Source organism: Amblyomma maculatum, chromosome 11, assembly GCF_055883805.1.
Source record: "Amblyomma maculatum isolate TAMU_Amacu chromosome 11, ASM5588380v1, whole genome shotgun sequence".
Taxonomy (NCBI): Eukaryota; Metazoa; Arthropoda; class Arachnida; order Ixodida; family Ixodidae; genus Amblyomma; species Amblyomma maculatum.
The window spans coordinates 46,712,643-46,730,966 of NC_139354.1; the positions used below are offsets into that span (position 1 = coordinate 46,712,643).

General features: G+C 42.7%; 1 protein-coding gene across 4 annotated transcripts in view; it reads right to left on the reverse strand.

Moving 5' to 3' along the window:
- Window positions 1-245: 245 nt before the first annotated feature.
- Window positions 246-18,324, reverse strand: part of LOC146173735 (uncharacterized) — a 50,251-nt gene continuing 32,172 nt past the window's right edge. For 3 of the 4 annotated variants that reach the window (XM_084583983.1, XM_084583984.1, XM_084583982.1), the window contains 2 exons: window positions 17,096-17,401; window positions 246-2,811 (listed from right to left, as the gene is read on the reverse strand). In XM_084583983.1, the coding sequence (XP_084440109.1) occupies window positions 2,411-2,811; window positions 17,096-17,401 (707 nt within the window). In that variant the 3' untranslated portion in view covers window positions 246-2,410. The remainder of the gene's footprint in view (window positions 2,812-17,095; window positions 17,402-18,324) is intronic. The other variant, XM_084583985.1, reaches the window with a different exon arrangement.

Below are 18,324 nucleotides of genomic sequence, written 5' to 3' on the forward strand. Positions count from 1 at the left end.
GATCTGGTCTGCTTTTATGAATCCATTATTAGCATCCATTCGTATCCAAAGTGTTTAAAATGGCTTGTTGTGATTTAATGCCCGAATGACAGTCTATAACAAGGGTGTTTCGGTGAAATCTGTGTATCAGAAAATAGTCCATTAATACATTTGGGATATTTGGAACACCCACACTTGCTAACAAAACTGGTGATTCAATGGCCATGTGCACAGTGGCCCAATCATCAAACAACAGAAGTGGTCTTGATTTAGAAGACAGAATTTTATTTTCATTTCAAAATTTACCACAATCATTTTGCATAGATGTGTAAACTGAATGCCACAAAGAGACTGGTGTCATAAGAAACGCAGAGAAAGAGCTCTTTAAAGGAAAATTCAATGAAAATATGCCAGCTTACTTCAATTCTGCTTCAACCAAAAATGAAGACAATGCGTAAAAAAACAAAATAATAACCCAGTGTTTAACTTCACTTAAATTGGTTAGCATGTGTGAAAGCACCATTTGGCATGGGTTGACATCATTTTGTTTAGGAGTTTAGCTTTCGAGTTTATCAAAGCATTGAAAATCCTTAGCCAGTTCAAGAAAGGAAAGGCACAGCTCCTGTTCAACTCAGTGAACATCTACTTGAACAATCAACGGCATACACTTGAAGTTAAATACATGTCGCCAGTTCAAAAACTAGCCTTTTATCACCTGTTGCAAGTTTATCACAAACCAGCCTTGAATTTGACTAGCAGATGAATGCTTAATGGTACTAAACCACCCTGAATGATGCATAAAGAGTCTTTGTGTTACAATTTTGATATGAAATCATATTATGTTTGTGTTGTCACTTCATGTCTACACTTCCTACTCACACCACTCATAGTAAGTAAGGCTTTAAACCAATTCCCGTTATGGTGCATCAACACAAAACAGGAAGTGTCAAAATTACATTATTTAGACACAGTCTAAGTAACAAATAAAAAAATTCTATTAATGGCTATAAAAACAATGCAAGGCCTTTTAGTTAAAGATAACCTTGCAGAGTTATAATTCCAATATAATAACCACTGTTTGCACTTTGCACAATGTGGTTGAGAGACAGAGTAACAAAACAAAGTTGTTAATAAAATCTAACCTTGACATGAAACAAGCACTAATGTTGCAGACAAATGCAATTCATTTGCACTGCTGTTCATGAATGAAAAACCAATGTATTAAAAACATCATCTTCAGGCAACTAATATATTTTGCAAATGAGACACCAACGCAGCATTTTTCAGGAACGTGGACCTTCTAAGCATAAGCTTTCAGCTGTAGTGAACAACCAAATCGTTAAACAGAAAAAGGGATGCAAAAATGGAAATGCAATGCACAGTCGTCTAATCTTGAGAAAGTACACAGCATGGTTTGCCAAGATGTCCAAGTAAGTGCCTCTCAAATCTCAAAGCATCCCTTTTTACTGTGAAGCATGTGAAGAATTCCAGGAGGCAATCAATAGATTTCAGTCACTTGCGTAGTGACAACTTCAACTTAAATGTCAAAATTTGCTAGAAACATTGAAGACTGCTTAGATGTGACAATTCGAAAGTACTACTCTTGTAGGAAATGGCAGCGCAAAAGAAACCGAAACACAAGAGAAAGCAAATGGACAACAGGACAAGCGCTAGTGCTTCTAGTCTCAGTTCCACGTCCTCATAACATCTGCTGTGTTCCACCTCTCCCTTGCATTGCTCCATATCTGTGTCTTTCTCGCAATTTTGTCGCATCACCTCGGTCTTTCATAGCTCAAGTTCACCTGCGTGTCAAAGGGCAATTGACGGCTCACACGACGAGCACGAGCTTCCATGGTAAAACGCAGTCATTTTTCCCACAGCAAGCGAAGCCCTTTTTGCCGATCACGCCTCATTCTTCTGTCAGTGCACCTCACCGCAGTCTGCGTACTAGCGGGGATGTCTACCCGCTTTCCTAGTATGTAATGAGTCATGAATGCAAGATGGAACACACATGCACAGGCTTTTAAGAAGCGCTCATTAAAGCTATATGTAACACAAGACATCTCGAAGAAGTCAAAGCAGAAACAGGCATGCTCACAACCTTCCAAGTTCATGCGATTTAATTATGAAAGGGCTGCCTCAGAACCAACTCCAGTCTATCAACACCGATTCGAGTTTTCACAGTAACACACATAAGAGCTCTTGAAGGTGCTAAAAGAGCTACATAACTGACCACAAGATGCCAGTTTAGATGCACCAACTCCGAAAATTAGTTCAAGGATGTCTGTTTGTCTCTCTTTGAAAGCCTGCATAACACGCTGTGACTTGATGGAGCAGTAGGAAACTTCGGGTGAAGATCCAGTTGATGACCCTTCATACATGCCCTGCAAGTAACAGCAACTGACATGTTACAAAAGCGACTTGCCAATTACTATTCCTGCTCATGGCGTCGTACATGACGATTCAAATTCGACACATTTCTAAAAAGCACGGGACATAGGTGGCATTTGTAGGGCCTTTCATCAGTGTGAATGCGAAGGTGCACTGTTAGGTCGCCTCTTTGTTTAAAGCTCTTCACGCAATGTGTGCACTGGAATGGTCTTTCGCCTGTGTGGGTGCGAAGGTGCCGCATCAAATCAAATTTCCAAGCAAAGCACTTGCTGCATTCGCTGCATCGAAAGGGGTGCGCTCTGGTGTGCACCCTGTAGTGGTGATTTAGGTGAGCGCAGTGATTTGTGGCATAGCTGCACTCGGGACACTGGAACTGCTTTTTGCCTTCTGGTGAATTTTCTGAACACCCAGACCTGCTCCAGCTTGCATTACTGTCTGCATCTGAAAATTAGCAATAAACACAAGTCAATTAGACAGCTACTGTACAATGAAGATGTCCTCTTTAACCCATTGTTAAATAAAATATGTGGTGTGAAATTTAGACCCTGAATAATTGCGTACTTGAAATCTAGAATTATTCCATAAGAGCCCACACCTGTCTCATTAGCATGAAAACAGAAAAAAAAATGTTCAAAGGGAAACACCTAAAGTGAAGCACTGACAAGAAATGTTTGCTTCACTTGTCACTCCATTATAACAATACCAGAATATTGCGATTGAATATGGTGCTCAATAAATATCCTCTTTCTTCCTTCAGCTTATAGAACCAGAGTATGAAAATATAAATCGTGATTTGTGCAATAAGCAGTCTGGCAAACCAGATGCCCAGTTGACATTAGAAGCTAACTGCTGGGACCCACAGACTTCAATCAACTACTTCTGTGGTAGGATGCACACACTTAGTTGCTTTCACAATCACACCGAGCATCCTAAAACTACAGTTAATGCTTTTTGAATGCTCAAAAACACACACTCCTTCCTATGTGGCATCTACAATTTCAATTGGTTTGAATACCAAGAACGTCCTGAAGCCCCTTAAAAAAAGACCGCCAATTTGAGCGCAAGCTGGTCCCGCTACAGGTAGTCAAAACTTCACACAGCCGCTTCCGGGCAGCCTGGCACCCAGCCCATGGTCAAAGAAACAGCTACGATAGGGCAGCTTAGTTACGAGGATGTGCACATCCAAAACGGAGTCAGAAAGTACAATCATGTAAAACCAGGAAGAGTGGGTAAAGCCTAACTGGCACGATATGACCGGCGCAGCAGCCGACGGTACTGGAAGGTAGGGAGATGGTGGCTGCTTGCTGAACCAGTGTGACTGAACACAAATGGCCTCTTCTTCAATAATAGGCCAACTATGTAGTTTCGGTTTCACTTTTATGAGCTTTGCACCGTCCCACCAGCCTGCGGAAATGGTGGTATTCGGTCGCACATTCACTAGCTAACCAATCGTAGTTCTTTCCCTACTCGTCTAGTGTCATTCAGCATGTCTCTTAGGTGAGGCCTCACACGTGACCACAATGCAAGATATAGTATTTCAACATCGCTTAATTCAAACACCGCAATTCAGTTAATTCATACTTTTTGCTTGTCCATACCGGAAAAGTATCGGCTATCGTTTCCGCCACTGGCGAAAAATCTGAGTTCTTATAACACTACAACAGTGGAAAATGCGAAAATAAGCGCACTATGACTTAAAAAAGAAAAGAAAGCGAAAAAAAGCCTTAACAAACAGATTCGAAACGAAACAAAAGCCTCCCAAAGGGCACTCCTCAACTTTTTGTGGCAAGCCAGTTGAATGGAGAAAATTCGAAATTAAAAGAAAACTTAACCCTAAAACTTGTAGAAAAGACGACTGTCCGCTTGCGCTTGTCAAAATTCTCAAAACTGCAGGAGAAAAAAGAAAACAAAAAAAAGGATGCGAAAGTGACGCGAGTAGCGTCGGCCGACTGCGAATTACGTGACCGCTCGTGCTTTTCTTTCCCTGGTCGGTTGCCCGCGTCGGTAGCACCATGTCTCTGCGAGAGACGTATCTGACGCTCACTGCGAAATAAAAATTGGCAGCCATAGAAGAAGTTGAGGTTGGAACGAAGAAGACTCCTGTGTCATTAAAGCATGGGATAACGAAAAGTATGCTGACGATTGTGAAAGCGAAAGACAAGCTGCGAAACAACGCAAGTCGCTTCGCTCCTGACAGGAAAAGGCTTAGGGAGGCCGCGCATCCGGAGGGGTCAAGTGGATGCAGCTAGTACAGAACCGGGTTAATTGGAGAAATATGGGAGAGGCCTTCGCCCTGCAGTGGGAATAGTCAGGCTGATGATGATGATGCATCCGGAGGTTGAGAAGGTGGTTCTCCTTTAGCTTAAGCACGCTCGGAGCTCCAATCAACCAGTAAGTGAACCGATATTGCGAGAGAAGGCCGAAGAACTGTCTGTGCATTTTGGAATTGACGATTTCAAGTGTAGTGATGGATGGGCGTCACGATTCAAGGAGCGACATGGCCTCGCTTTCAAAACTAAGTGGAGAAGCGGCAGCGGTGAATGAGGCGGTTACTACCGACTGGCAGCAGATACATCTTCAGAGCCTACTGCTTGAATACTCCCCGGCTGATATTCATAATGCTGATGAAATGGGACTATTCTTCAAGTGGCTGCCTCAGCAAACATTCTGTCGCAAGGGGGAACGTTGTATCAGCGGTAAGCTGAGCAAGGAGCGACTCACAGTCATGGTTTGTGACAATATGGATGGTAGCCACAAGCCCAAACTTGTTGTGGGCAAATTAAAGCATCCGAGGTGCTTTAAAGGCATCCGAACTCTACCTGTTTCATATGCATCAAATTCACGTGCGTGGATGATGCAATCTTTGTTTGAAGAGTGGCTGCGGAATCTTGACGTGATGTTCAAGCACTATAAAAGAAAAGTGCTGATAATTGTTCACAACTGTCCTGCTCACGGTGATGTGGAGGGCCTGGAGGCAATTCGTCTTGAATTCCTCCCTCCAAACACAACTGCTGTTCTCCAGCCCCTGGATCAGGGGGTGATCAAATGTCTGAAGCCAAACTACAGGAAGCTACTCATTAAGAGGATGCTAGTATGCATGGACAATTCCAAGTCGTACAGTGTAAGATTGCTGTCGTCGGTGGGAACGCTAGCTGACGCATGGAGTGCAGTAATGCCAGAAACGATATGGAACTGCTTCCAGCATGCCTTCCTCATACCAGGCCACAGCAATGATACTTTGCCTGACTGCGCTCAAAATGAATATGAAGGCTGCCTCCAAATGGAGAGCGATGATGCAAGGCTAATGCTTTCTGCCCTCCAAGCACACAACATAGCTGCTGACCTCAGTGAATTTGCAGCTGCTGACGATAACCTCTGCGTGTGCAGGGAAGACACTCTGGACAACTTGGTAGCTGAGGTGCTGCCAGCACAGTACAGCAGCGAAAGTGAAGAGGAGGAATCAGAAGAGCAATCCTCTGTGACAGCAGCACAAGCCTTCAACTACCTTGATGGGGTACGGAAATTTTTGACTGCAGCAGAAAATTCTGAAAAAGAACTGGCTGCTCTTACTGGAATAGAGAACTTTGTTCTGAATGTACATGTAAAAAAGAAGCAATCAACAATTCATGATTTCAAACGGCCTAGTCAGCTATAGATTTCCAATAAACTTGTTCTAGATCCTTCACCTCTGGTGTTTTTATTGTGTAATAAAAGAGAAGTGCTTAAAATGTGATTTAAGTGGATACTTAATTATAATGTGCACTGTAATCTTGCTCAGAGTCATATATTCGAGAACTTCCAATAATTCAAACTTCTGATAATTCAAACAAAATCCTACGGTCCCTTCGACTTTGAATTAATGAGTGTCTACTGTACATTGAAAACATGACGAACCAACCAAAAATTTGATTTTTCTTTGAATTAACCGAAAATACGAATTATCGGTTTGAATTATCGAGTCTACTGCCACGCCGGTGTCAGGTAATGTCCTCTAGTTCATCTAAGCCCTACAAGATGGCAGTTTGCTCAGTGGCCCATGACGCACTGGGAGGCAATCCTTTTCAATAGAGAACATGCATTTTTTTAGGGCCAGTTTCTCATACATTGTGGCTGATGAGGAAAACATTTTAGGAGTGTTGTTTTTGTCATGGTCCATTCTTAAACGTCGTTCCAGGAATCACGACTTCAAGCATGCTTAAAAAGAGGTGTAGAAGACGAAGAATTTGTCACACGAATATTGCAGATGCTCCATGAATAAGCGGCTGCACGTTGATAACAAAGCATTAACAATCACCTGCCTCATTTGTTCTGACTATGCCTCCTTGGTTAGCACATCAGTCTGCTTGCTCTTTTGCCCTCTCCACGCGCACTCATCTGACCCCTATTCATTCGTTACTTTACTAACACGAAAGCGTTACTTCGCTATGTTCACAGATTTCTACTCGTGGACCACGTCCGCAAAATCGTGTCTGCAGCAATTGCGGGTAATTAAGAAGTGGTAGAGGTTAGTGAGTGGTGTCAATCGATAGAGGCTGACGTAATGTTGCAGCAGAAAAAATAATTAGGCCAATAAGTCAATTAGGTAATTAATTACAGGCAAGAAATGTAAAAGTTGTCCACAGCAGACGTTAGTAATTAAGAAGTGGTAGAGCATATGAGTGGTGTCAATCAAAAGAGGGTGACAGATTGTTGTGTCCGAAATAATAATTAGGCCAATAAGGTAATTAGGTAATTTAAAGGCAAAACACACAAAATTGTGTTCATAACAGTTGGAATTGAGAAGTCATAGAGGTTAATCAGTGGTGCAAATTGACAGAGGGTGATGTAATGTGTGCAAAAAGATAATTAGGCCGATAGGCTAATTATGTAATTAATTAGAGGTAAAAAATAAAAAATTAAAGGCAAAAATGGTCTCATTAGCAAATGGCTTGGTGCCACATTTGAATGTATGAAATAGTAATATAGTTAATTAAATCAGTTAATTAGGGTGATGTCAAGAATGTGATGTCACAACCAGAAGTAGAGCCGAAAAAGAGCATAGGAAGGGATTGACATGCAATTTGAAAGTACCGAAGACTAAAATGGGTAAACAAGAAGTGAATATAATGTGACGTCATGCAACTGGAAGTAGAGCCGAAAAAGGGCATAGGAAGGGATTGACGAGCAATTTGAAAGTACGAAAGACAAAAATGAATAAACAAGAAGTGAATTAATGTGATGTCACGCAACCGGAAGTAGATCCAAAAAAGGGGATGGGAAGGGACTGGCGTGTAATTTGAAAGTACCAAAGACTAAAATGGGTAAACAAGAAGTGAGTTAAGCAACTAGAAGCAACCAACAACAGCATCCGTGCTTTTGCATTACTCCAATGCAGATTCTGCAGTGCTCTTTAATTTTTCCTTCTTTAAATTAGAGGCTAACTGGGTTCTACAAGCTTCCACTGTACTGCCCTCCCCCCTCTTCCTCTACACCATTCTTTCTCTGCTTCTTTTTTTCTCAGGTAAGGATGTTGAACCGGAATTTTTTCGGGTTCGGCTTCGGCTCCAGAGACACATTTGTTCGGATTGAACTGGATCGATCCTGCCTGAAATTGTTCAAATCGGTTCAGAAAAAACTTGGCGATAAGAGGAACAGCTTAAGGGACCTTGTGTTTTGTAAGCAGCTTTTTTTTCTGAATCTCTTTGAACGGGTTCGGGCATGTTCAAACCGGTTCGAACTGGAATGGAATGTGTCTCCGGAGCCAAAGCTGAACCCAAACCCGAACCGAACCCGAAAAATTCCGGTTTGATACCTTAATATATGTAACTCAAGTTACAAATTATATGCTATAATTTCACTGAATGGGAATGGTACAACTTTCGCCATGAGCGACGCCACTTCGCAGTGCAGCGGCCACCCGCGTCGGGATGAAACAATAGCCCGACACCAGAGATTGATGCTATGCATGTGGCAATGTTCTTGTCATCTTTTTGCAAGGGACAATATTTTAACATTGTTGTGATGTTCGAGGTGTGCAGTGGCGGTTTGGAAATTAGCGAGAAGAGCACCTTACGAGCAGCTATAAAAGAAAAATAATGAAGGTAAGTTGCCAGCGAAAGTGGGTCGCAGCCGTGCCACGAACAGGCTCGGAACAGTTCCTCCGATTTGTTCTGCTTCGCATTCAGTTCCAAGGTGGCACAAAAATCTGGGTTTGGTTCTGGTTTGCATTGCTGTTCCAGTGCAATACCGTACAGTGTTCAGTACAGAGATGAAGAGAATGTCACAATAAAAAGGAATACCAAGCATAACTTATATAATACAAAACAATAGAGGTAAAATAAGGTTATCAGTTTTCTTCAAACTACATTAGAGACTTGGAGAAAAATATGTGATGTGGTGCACCTAAGCAGCATAATAAATCAGCTAATGAACACAAACACATTAGCGTTGTAAGGACATTTCTAATGAATGGGACGATTCAAGCTAGGTAAAAATGGGATAAGGAATTCCATCACTTATATGTTCTTAGAAAATAAGATTGTGCACAGGTCACAGTATTGCATTGGCACACCGAGACTTTATTCGCAGTTACGACGATAAGAAATGAGGGGTGTTGGTTGGTCGAATATTTAGGGGAAACCCCCAAGGTGGAGTAATTTGTAAATAAAGAAGTAATTACGCTCGACGTCCACCTAAGTGTAGCCATATAGCTTTCTCAGAAACTTCAGAGTTAAATAAAAATTTGTCTTGATTTGGGGATTGAACCCAGGACTACCGCCTTTCTGGGGACGTTGTTCTACCAGCTGAGCTAACCAGGATGGTCAGCAGATCAGATGGTAGGGCGAGAGCTTATTGATTATTGCAGTGAGAACGGTGTTGGCCGAATATTTAGGGGAATGCTCAAGGTGGAGAACGCTTGTAAATACAAGGAAGTAATCATTCATTGACGCCCACCAAAGTGCAGCCATACGGCTACAGTTAAACCTCGGTATAACGAACTTCAGTATAACAAAATCCTTGATATAACAAAGGAGCAAGGAATACATAACATAATGCCCATTGGAAACCATGCATATTTTATCTCGATATAGCAAAGTAATTGTTTCTGCAATTTCATTACAACGAAATCTTCAGACAAATAAATTTTACCCGAAAGGCCGAAAATTCCGTAGAGGTGACAACGGCCAAGAGAAAAACGTTGCCAGCGCGCGAAACTTGGGTAACCCACGCGGACGGGCCTCCTGGGGCACGCGGCAATCACTCCCAACAAGCAAGAGATAAGCGATAAGCCGCTAGAGTATCCGCGCCCCCACCTCCTGCTTTTCTTTTTTTTCTCCCTCTGACTTTTTGTTTCGTCACAAAGGAGGAGAGCGGCGGCTACACATCCCCCCCCCCCTTCTGCTCTGCTCACTCCTTCGCTGCGATCCAAAGACCCTTCCGCGTGCCTGCTGAGGCTGATGCATCAGCGTGAACGCCCGTTTGTGATTGGCCCTTTCTCGCACGCTCTCGCGTGGCCGCCACTTCAGCAGTCGTTTTTGCACTGCTTGCCGCTCGGTTTGCCGATTCCGACTCTCCTTCGCTTTGGTTTCCAGCGTGCGTTGCTGCAGCCACTGTTTGTACGCTGCTTTCTGCTCGGTTTGTCGATTCTCCTCTACGACTCTCCTTCGCTTTGATTTCCTGCGTGCATTGCCGCCATGAGTGGTTGTAAGCAGAAAACGCTGTCACTCGAGCAAAAAGCGGCAATCGAGCGCCAAGCGTAAGCGATTGAGGACAGCTACCTATGGGGCTGCTCTTGACGGTGTCACTTTGAAGGACTTCCTCTACGCCGACAATTTCGATGTTGCTGCCGAAGAAGTGACGAATGACTCCATCGTGCAAGACGTGCAGGGAAACACACAGGAGTACCCAGGCAGTGACAATAACACAAAGGCGGCGAAGCCCCAAGCAACCGTGAAGTGCTTGAGGCAATTGACGTGCTACAGCGCTACGCGAGTTGAACAGCACAGCAAGAAGCGATGCAATCCCTGTGGGCCTATGAACGCAAAGCGATGCAATCCCTGTGGGCCTATGAACGCAGTGTGAGGCCATTGAAGCTAAGCAGACGCAAAAGAAGGTCATGGATTATTTTCAGAGGAAATAAAAACGAAGTCCTTACAACTGGCAAGTGCTTTGATAATGTTTCCGCATGCTAGGCACGAAATTTCTATACAACAAAATTTTATTATACCGAAGTAAACTGCCAATTTTTACGAATTCGTTATATCGAGGTTTAACTGTACAAAGAAAAGCTATACAGCTTTCTGAGAAACTTCCCAGTTAAAGAAAAATTTATCCTAATCCGGGGATCAAACCTGGGACTACCGCCTTTCCAAGGAAGTCGCTCTACCAACTGAGCTAGCCAGGACGGTCAGCAGATCAGATGGTAGGGCTAGAGGGAATTGATCTATAAACCGCAGTGGGAACGGTGTTGGCCAAACGTTTAGGGGCACCCTCAAGATGGAGGACACTTGTAAATACTAAGGTAGTAATTATTCACTGACGTCCACAAAAGTAGACCCATACGGCTACAAAGAAAAACTGCTGCACATACAAACCATGAACAGTGTCTAGTTTGTTGAAATCCATTTTAGAGCCTTAACTTTTCTTTACCTAAATAATTACTCACTTTCGCCGCTATCGGTGTTGGTCAAGATGCTGTGCGCCGACTGCTTGTTATGTTGACAGCAGCAGCCCACCTGGTGAAATGGTAGCCCGTCAACTCGCTTTCTCATTACTTGTATGTCTACAACCCTGAGCAGATGTATTAAGAGGGCATGGAAGGCGCAACTGGTTACGCATTTTGGGGATCATGCAGTCGGAGGTTCATGCAAATATTGATGGCTATTGGGCTTGCTCGAGGCGAAAAATCCCCAAATCATGGCAGCATTTGTTTCTTTTTTTTTTTTACACGTAACTCGTCCGTACTTTTGTTCACTTGCTTATCCCATTCGTCCACTAAGTCATTTGCATGTTAGTGATTTGTGTGATATATAAGCGGTAGGGGCCGGTGTTGCATTTTCTTTGATGGTATAATTAACCAATCTAAAACAATAATTAAATATAGGGGAAAAAAATGAGCATGATAGCAACTGCTACTCCTCTATTCACTCCTCTATTCCATCCATCCATCCACACATGTTAAATAAGTGAGTAAGGATGCCCTATGAATTCTTTTTTGTTATTTTTCTCCCGTTCACCTTATCGAATATTGGATTCGTGGATCTAATATGGAAAAACTGCTTCGATTGAATAACCACACAATGGTTGAGTGATAAAGTGCATCTTTAACCTTTTTTTCGTCACAATGTTAGGATATAAATTGCATCAATAGTATTGACATGCCAATAAATTATTCTGGACTTCGCTTCTACACTGATGCAATAAACAGCAGCCATGGTGTAGGCACAGCTTAAGAACGAAGCGCAACGGTGATGCTTCTGGCGATGACGGAAAAACTTCAAGTTATGTGAACGGCTTGCCTAGAAGAACCGTACCATGCGATATCAGTTCGTTAATATCGCAATGATGCGGTTTATGTATGTATTTTTTTCTTCTAGCAAAGATTCACCGCTGCATCGATGCTAACGATGCAATCAGCGGCCCGGCAAGGAGGAGTGTGGCTGGTACTTTATCTGGTTACATGCATCCAGTGCATTGCCCATACTGTGTCCCCCTCTAAATATTCTTACATCCTGCACGCGACACAGGCTGCTCATGAGAGGTAATGCCGCTACCGCATCGCACCGTGAAGGATGCCTGACGGGCGCTTATGCTTTTCGGGCACTTCTGCTTTGGCACTCCCAACAGTGTGCACGCAGTAAAAATCAGTTGTAATGCGAAAAATAGTTCCTGGTGCGCTGTTCTCATCAAAACAGCAGGCGATCATTGCACAATTTTCCGCCAAAGACCGTATTTACTCACGTAATAAACCCACTTGTTTTGAAATAAAAATTTGACACCAGTCTGACAAGGAGACAGACAAGGGCTCATAACGCAGGAAAAAAGTATGATTTTTTTTTTGTCAGAGCTGTTGATCCTTCCACACATCAACGAAAACCCGCAGTGATCATGACACCAGCTTTTAGCATTTTTTGCTTCAAGAGGCGTTTGCTGCCATCATACATTCTAATGATTTTGTGGCAGTGGATGACGTCCACCTCAACTGTAGCAAGATGAAGCAAATATACCAAAAACTAGGCTTGCAGAACTCAACAAGCGGAGCAAGACACCGCCACCCCTTTGAAGGCCGGGCACTGTGCCGAGCTCATCCCCCATTGTCAAAAGACACTATGTTATCCCTGCACAGCATCTTGGTAAGCTGCCAAGAAATGCGTTGACTGCGTCGGCATGAAATGAAGGGGCATGCTAAAGACTAATGCCTTCTTTCTGTTTTCAAATTCTCAAAGGCAAAAGTGGCAGGTGGGTTCATTATATGAGTAAATAGAGTAATTTGACTGTAATGCAAATGGTTCTCATCAGTTTTTTTATGCCATTTAATAAAGCTTTTTTCTGACCCAGCGAAGTAGTAGCAGTGAAAAAGAACAGTTTGCACTTACGAAAATTAGCTATATTTTGCCGAGATGTAGTCACATGGGCTACTACACTGAAAGTAATAGGGTTTCTCCGCTAGATAGTGCCTCAGTTGTTTTTATGGGATTTTCAATAGCAAAATTAAAATTATAAAGCCTTTTTTTCTTTGAAATGGTAGTGCTTGATCTGCACTAAATAAGGCAAGGTCTTTTCATCTCCACCATAATCTCATAACATATGTTGGCCAGTGTTCAGTCCCTTTAAGATAATAAGAAAAGGCAGTAAGATGGTTTTTGCCATCCCAGTATTTGCTATCAGAATTCCTGAGGCGCCGGAACTGGGGCGGCGGAAAAAAAGAAACAGCGAAGCGAAAGGGAAAAGAAATGAATGAGGTGAGAGACAGGGAGAAAGGACCAGGCAGAATAAATTTTAAAAATTCGAGGACACTTTGGCGACTAAAGTGATGAACGCTGAAAGCCTGAGTGCTGCATTCTGCTAAGCGCATGTAGCGATGAATGCTGATACGAGTAAAGCTAGCGACTACTCTTTCACATTCTGCGAGTGCATTTATTCAGTGAATTCTGCTTGGCAGCGATGAGGTCACACTCCTTGTATCTTCGCAGTTGTTCTGTTTACTGTTGTGTGGTTGACTTTACCGTGTGTGCAGCATTAATTAGTAAATTAATTATGCGAACATCACCAATTAGTAATTAACTAGTCAATTATTAGTAATTAGTTAATAATTTGCAATTAGTAAATTGTAATTAACTAATCAATTAGGTATTAGGAATTATTAGAATATTAATAAGTATTAAGTAATTAGTATTCATTAACTAATTAATTATTCATTATTATTACTTCGTCATTGATTGCATATGGCCATATAAGGTACGCATTCGCACATACTGTGGTGGTGCTCTGTGATTGGTCGAGACTACATGACGTCATCCTGTCTCGACCAATCAAGCGTGACACTTTTGCTGACGACAACAATGAGGCAATAAACGCTTTCGTTTTGGTGGAGCCGGCTGGGTAATTGTCTTCTCAATGTTGCACACCCCTTCGCGAACCAATGACACCGAGCTTTTGCCTGTGGACACGTCAGTTCATCGCGTCAGCCGGAGGAACCTGGGCCTTCCTCCCGAACACGGGCCCTTAGAGTCCACTTCAACAACAAGCCTCCGGCCAGCCACGCAAAGCACTGCGTCAGTCATGCAAGTTACTCCTGTTTACCTTCAAAACCCCCGAGTGCCGAAATCGTTCCATGGCACTGCACATGAAGACTTTGAGGACTGGTTAACTCAGTTCGAACGAGTCGCAGCCTTTAATCAGTGGGACGACAACTTAAAGCTACGGAACGCCATTTTTTGCCTGGAAGACCATGCTTTGACATGGTATGAGAACCGAGAAGGCACATTAACATCATGGCCTCAGTTCCACCGTCTTATCATAGAGGCGTCTGTCAGCCTGGATAGGCGCGAACGAGCAGAACGTGCTCTACAATCTCGGAAACAGATGCCGAACGAGTCGGTCATGATGTATGTTGAGGACATGACGAAACTATTTCGACGTGCGGATCCCAACATGTCTGAAGACAGAATGCTGCGCCACCTGATGCGTGGGGTTAATGAACAGCTTTTTGCTGGTCTTGTACATAGCCCACCAACTACAGTTACCTCATTTTTAACAGAGGCGGTCACCATGGAAAAGATCCTACACCAGCGCTCGGCGGTCTATGACAGCCCAATCCTCGCTACGACTGCTGCCGAGCCTCTTACAGCTGCTATAAGCAATACACAGCACCTCCACCAAAACTGTCATGAAGACAGGGATTTATGGGAATCGGCAACAGGGGCAGAGACACACAGTCAAGATAGGTTCACAGGAAACGGTAACACAAAGACCCAGGCTCAAGAGTCCACAGTCCTAGCTAGCCGAAGCGCCCGATAGTCTACAACTTCTTCGTCTTTCAAGCGCTGCCTCAAACCGTCAAGTGGCAACATAAAAACTATAATACAGTCAGTGTAGTAAGGATGTCTTAAGTTTGAATTAATGAGCTTTTACTGTATTCGTATGTTTCAGTTGGCGACCATGACCCGAGCCCACCGAAGCGAAAAACTAGGGAACAAAATTGCATGAAACAAGCACTGCCATTGGTCTCCTAATGCACATGACCAAAATGGCAATCATTGGTTGGCTGATGTAATTAACTGCTCGCAGTTTGGCGCCATGCTGAGGTCACACTGCTAAGCCTAGAGCTTTTTTGTCATCATGACTACATCGTGAAATGCGCAATATTTTGATTTGCACATGGTTATTAGCATAAAAGGTAGCGAAGATATAAGCAAGGTGGGGGCACTGCATCACCCCATCCTGCTATCTACAATCAGTGACAAAGCGTCAGCTTTCTGCAATAGCCTGATAACGGCGTAGCCGGAGGAGATCAGTAGGCAGCAAGAAGTGGGCACAATCTTTTAAAGGCAGTGTTCCAGCCATGTATGGACACCATAATTGTGACAGTGCAGATGAGCAAGAGACGTTAAAGCAATTTTAAACATCGCGACAGATTGCGCTGCCAGGCAGAATGGCAAAACGGCGTTTAGCAACAAGTGGATTCCCAAATTTTGCCGAAATGAACTTGCTTCTGAATGTTACTTATGCAAGACGAGCAAAGAACGCATATCACTAGTTACAACAAGCTGACTGCAATTTCAACGTGGTTGTGCGAATGACGGTCGCACAACACATCAGCGCCAACTTCGCAGAGGTCGCAACGCACACGCACTCTCAGTGCAAGTCTCCTACCACATATTCCGTTTATTGGAAATTTCCTTCTTGTGCGGGCAATTATATTGATACTACATTCTGGTACATCAATACCGGAAATAAGTCAAAACCCACTTTAATGAGCAGCTGCTTCAGATATATCCCAAAATGTTTCTCCCTGATTTCTCAAAAGTGCACTTTAGATACATTTGGCATTTTGGAAGAGCTATATCTCCAATTCTGCATCAGCTGTTGTTCCTTCCTTGCTAGGGAGATAAGCGCAACTTTAAAATAATGCTAACTTTAAAGCAGTGGTTAGTTAACATTTCTTCTAAATAATTTGTCTAAGTTGTCATAACAAACTTTTTCTCTGCAAACTGAAAAGCTGTAACTTTCATTGAAACTGTACTAGAATGCTCATTTATATTTATCACACTCCTTGGTAACTTCAGACCGTTTATAAATAGAAATCATCTCCACAAGATAAAATTTGTAATAACCAAAGCTCCTCCAAGCAAAAGAAAAGCCTTCATTGCTATATCTAAAACTATTTGCTGTAGAAGAAAAAATTATGCAGATCTGGAATCAGAACACGGACATGCACAAACTAGGAAAGTTTGGCATAAATCTGCCTTTAAATAGAAAAGCATCTAGATTAAAGACCAGGGCCTAATTTATTGCGACACATTTCCTCAAATGCCATACTTTTAGCATTTTTATAGACCGAAGCAAATACAAAACATTTTTTCTTGCGTCATTTATGAAATCATACGATGCACGTGAAATTATAAAATATCAGTTATTACATGTTGCTTTATGAACAATTTAAAAACTTTTCCTTAGACCATCTTTTGCATCGTAGACACTTCAACAGGGTTTTAGCCGGCAAACAATTTTCCTAAGCAAATTCTTTGACAAAAGACTTTTCACATAATTGTCAACACACCCAACATTCTTCTTTCTCTTTTTACATGAACTGGCCACTTTTGAGTTTAGGGAATCACATGGAATGGCCTAATAGGCACCTTCACAAAAGTAATGCACATCAAAAAAGTGCTGTGCTTTTTGGAGGTACTAAGAGAGCTATATCCCTATTACAGGATGCAAATTTAGGCATGCCAATTCTGAAAATGTATTCTCGCTGTGAGACCAGATACATAAAGTTATGCATCACACTGATGGAAAGCAGTTGCGCTCCCTCAATGCCTGCATAAAATGTTGCACTCATGGAGCAGAAGGAGACTTAACGCGAAGTTTCAGTTATGGCATTTAGGATATGTCCTACAAGTAAGAGCGATTGGCATGTAGGTTTTTTGGCATGCCAATTGCTATTCTTACTTGTGGCTTCAATTCAGGCTCGATATTTTTGCAAAAACCATGAAACACAGATGGAATTTGTACGGCTTCTCACCAGTATGAGTGCGAAGGTGCCTTGTTAGGGTGTTGGCTTGTGTAAAGGTCCTGCTGCAGCGTGTGCATTGGTAGGGTCTCTCGCCTGTGTGGATGCGAAGGTGCCGCACCAAGCTGACATGGTGTGCAAAGCACTTGCTGCATTCACTGCACTGAAAGGGGCGCTCTATGAATAGCATCTTGTGGTGGTGTTTTACGCCTGAACGATTTGTGGCAAAGCTGCACTCAGAGCACTGGTACCGCTTGTTTCCTCCTGGTGGATTTTGCGAAGGCACAACCCTGCTCCAGCTTTTACTAGTGGCTGCATCTGCAAATTACAAATAAATATGAGTCAAATTGAAGATCCTCGTACAACAAAAGGTCACCATACGATGGGGTTATTTCCTAGTGACACTTTTATGAAATTGACGGATGCAGTCTGAAATTTTAGACTGACAGATTGGAGACTTGCAGAAAAGGGTATCTCTTTAAAAGCTTACACCTGCCTCTCATCAGCATGGCAACTGAAGAAGAGATGAAATGACAAAAACTATGCCTGACCTTGTAGCTTAGTAAAAGCCTTGATAACTTTAAGCAATGTCCTTCTTCAGATACATCCTTTGCACATACAAAGAGTGCACTAATGTCTCATAGAAGTAAGAATAACATATCCAACACAAATTCTTTACATCTGAAAGTGTCACCTGTAAACCTGCAGCCATCCTATCCAAAAACACCTCTTTGACAGCTGCAATATTTCTAGAGGAGATATATATAAATGCAGTTCTGCCGTTAAAAAAACCCACTGCAAATGCACACTTTTAATAAACACCAACTATGCAGACAACTAGGCCTAGTTACAAAATCCTCTTACTTCAAGTTGTGGAACCAACAGAATATGCATATATGAATGGAGCTGTACGCCATATGCAGTATAGCAAACCACATTCTTAATCAACATTACAAGTTAGTTGCTGGGGCTCAAAGGCAGCAGTAACTATAGGTGGGCTGTGAGGATAAACAGAACACGGTTGCTTTCACACAGAGACAGAGCGCCTTAAATCAACAATCAATGCTTTCTTGGATGCCCAAAAGCACCCATTCCTTTCTATGTGACAGCAATCCCTTCACTGGGTTTGAATGCCAAGGACACCATGAAGCGAGTGACATAAGTTCCATGATATCTGAAACGAATTACTGCGATGAGTCCCATGCATTACCAATATCACAGATTCTGTTGGAAGCACACCC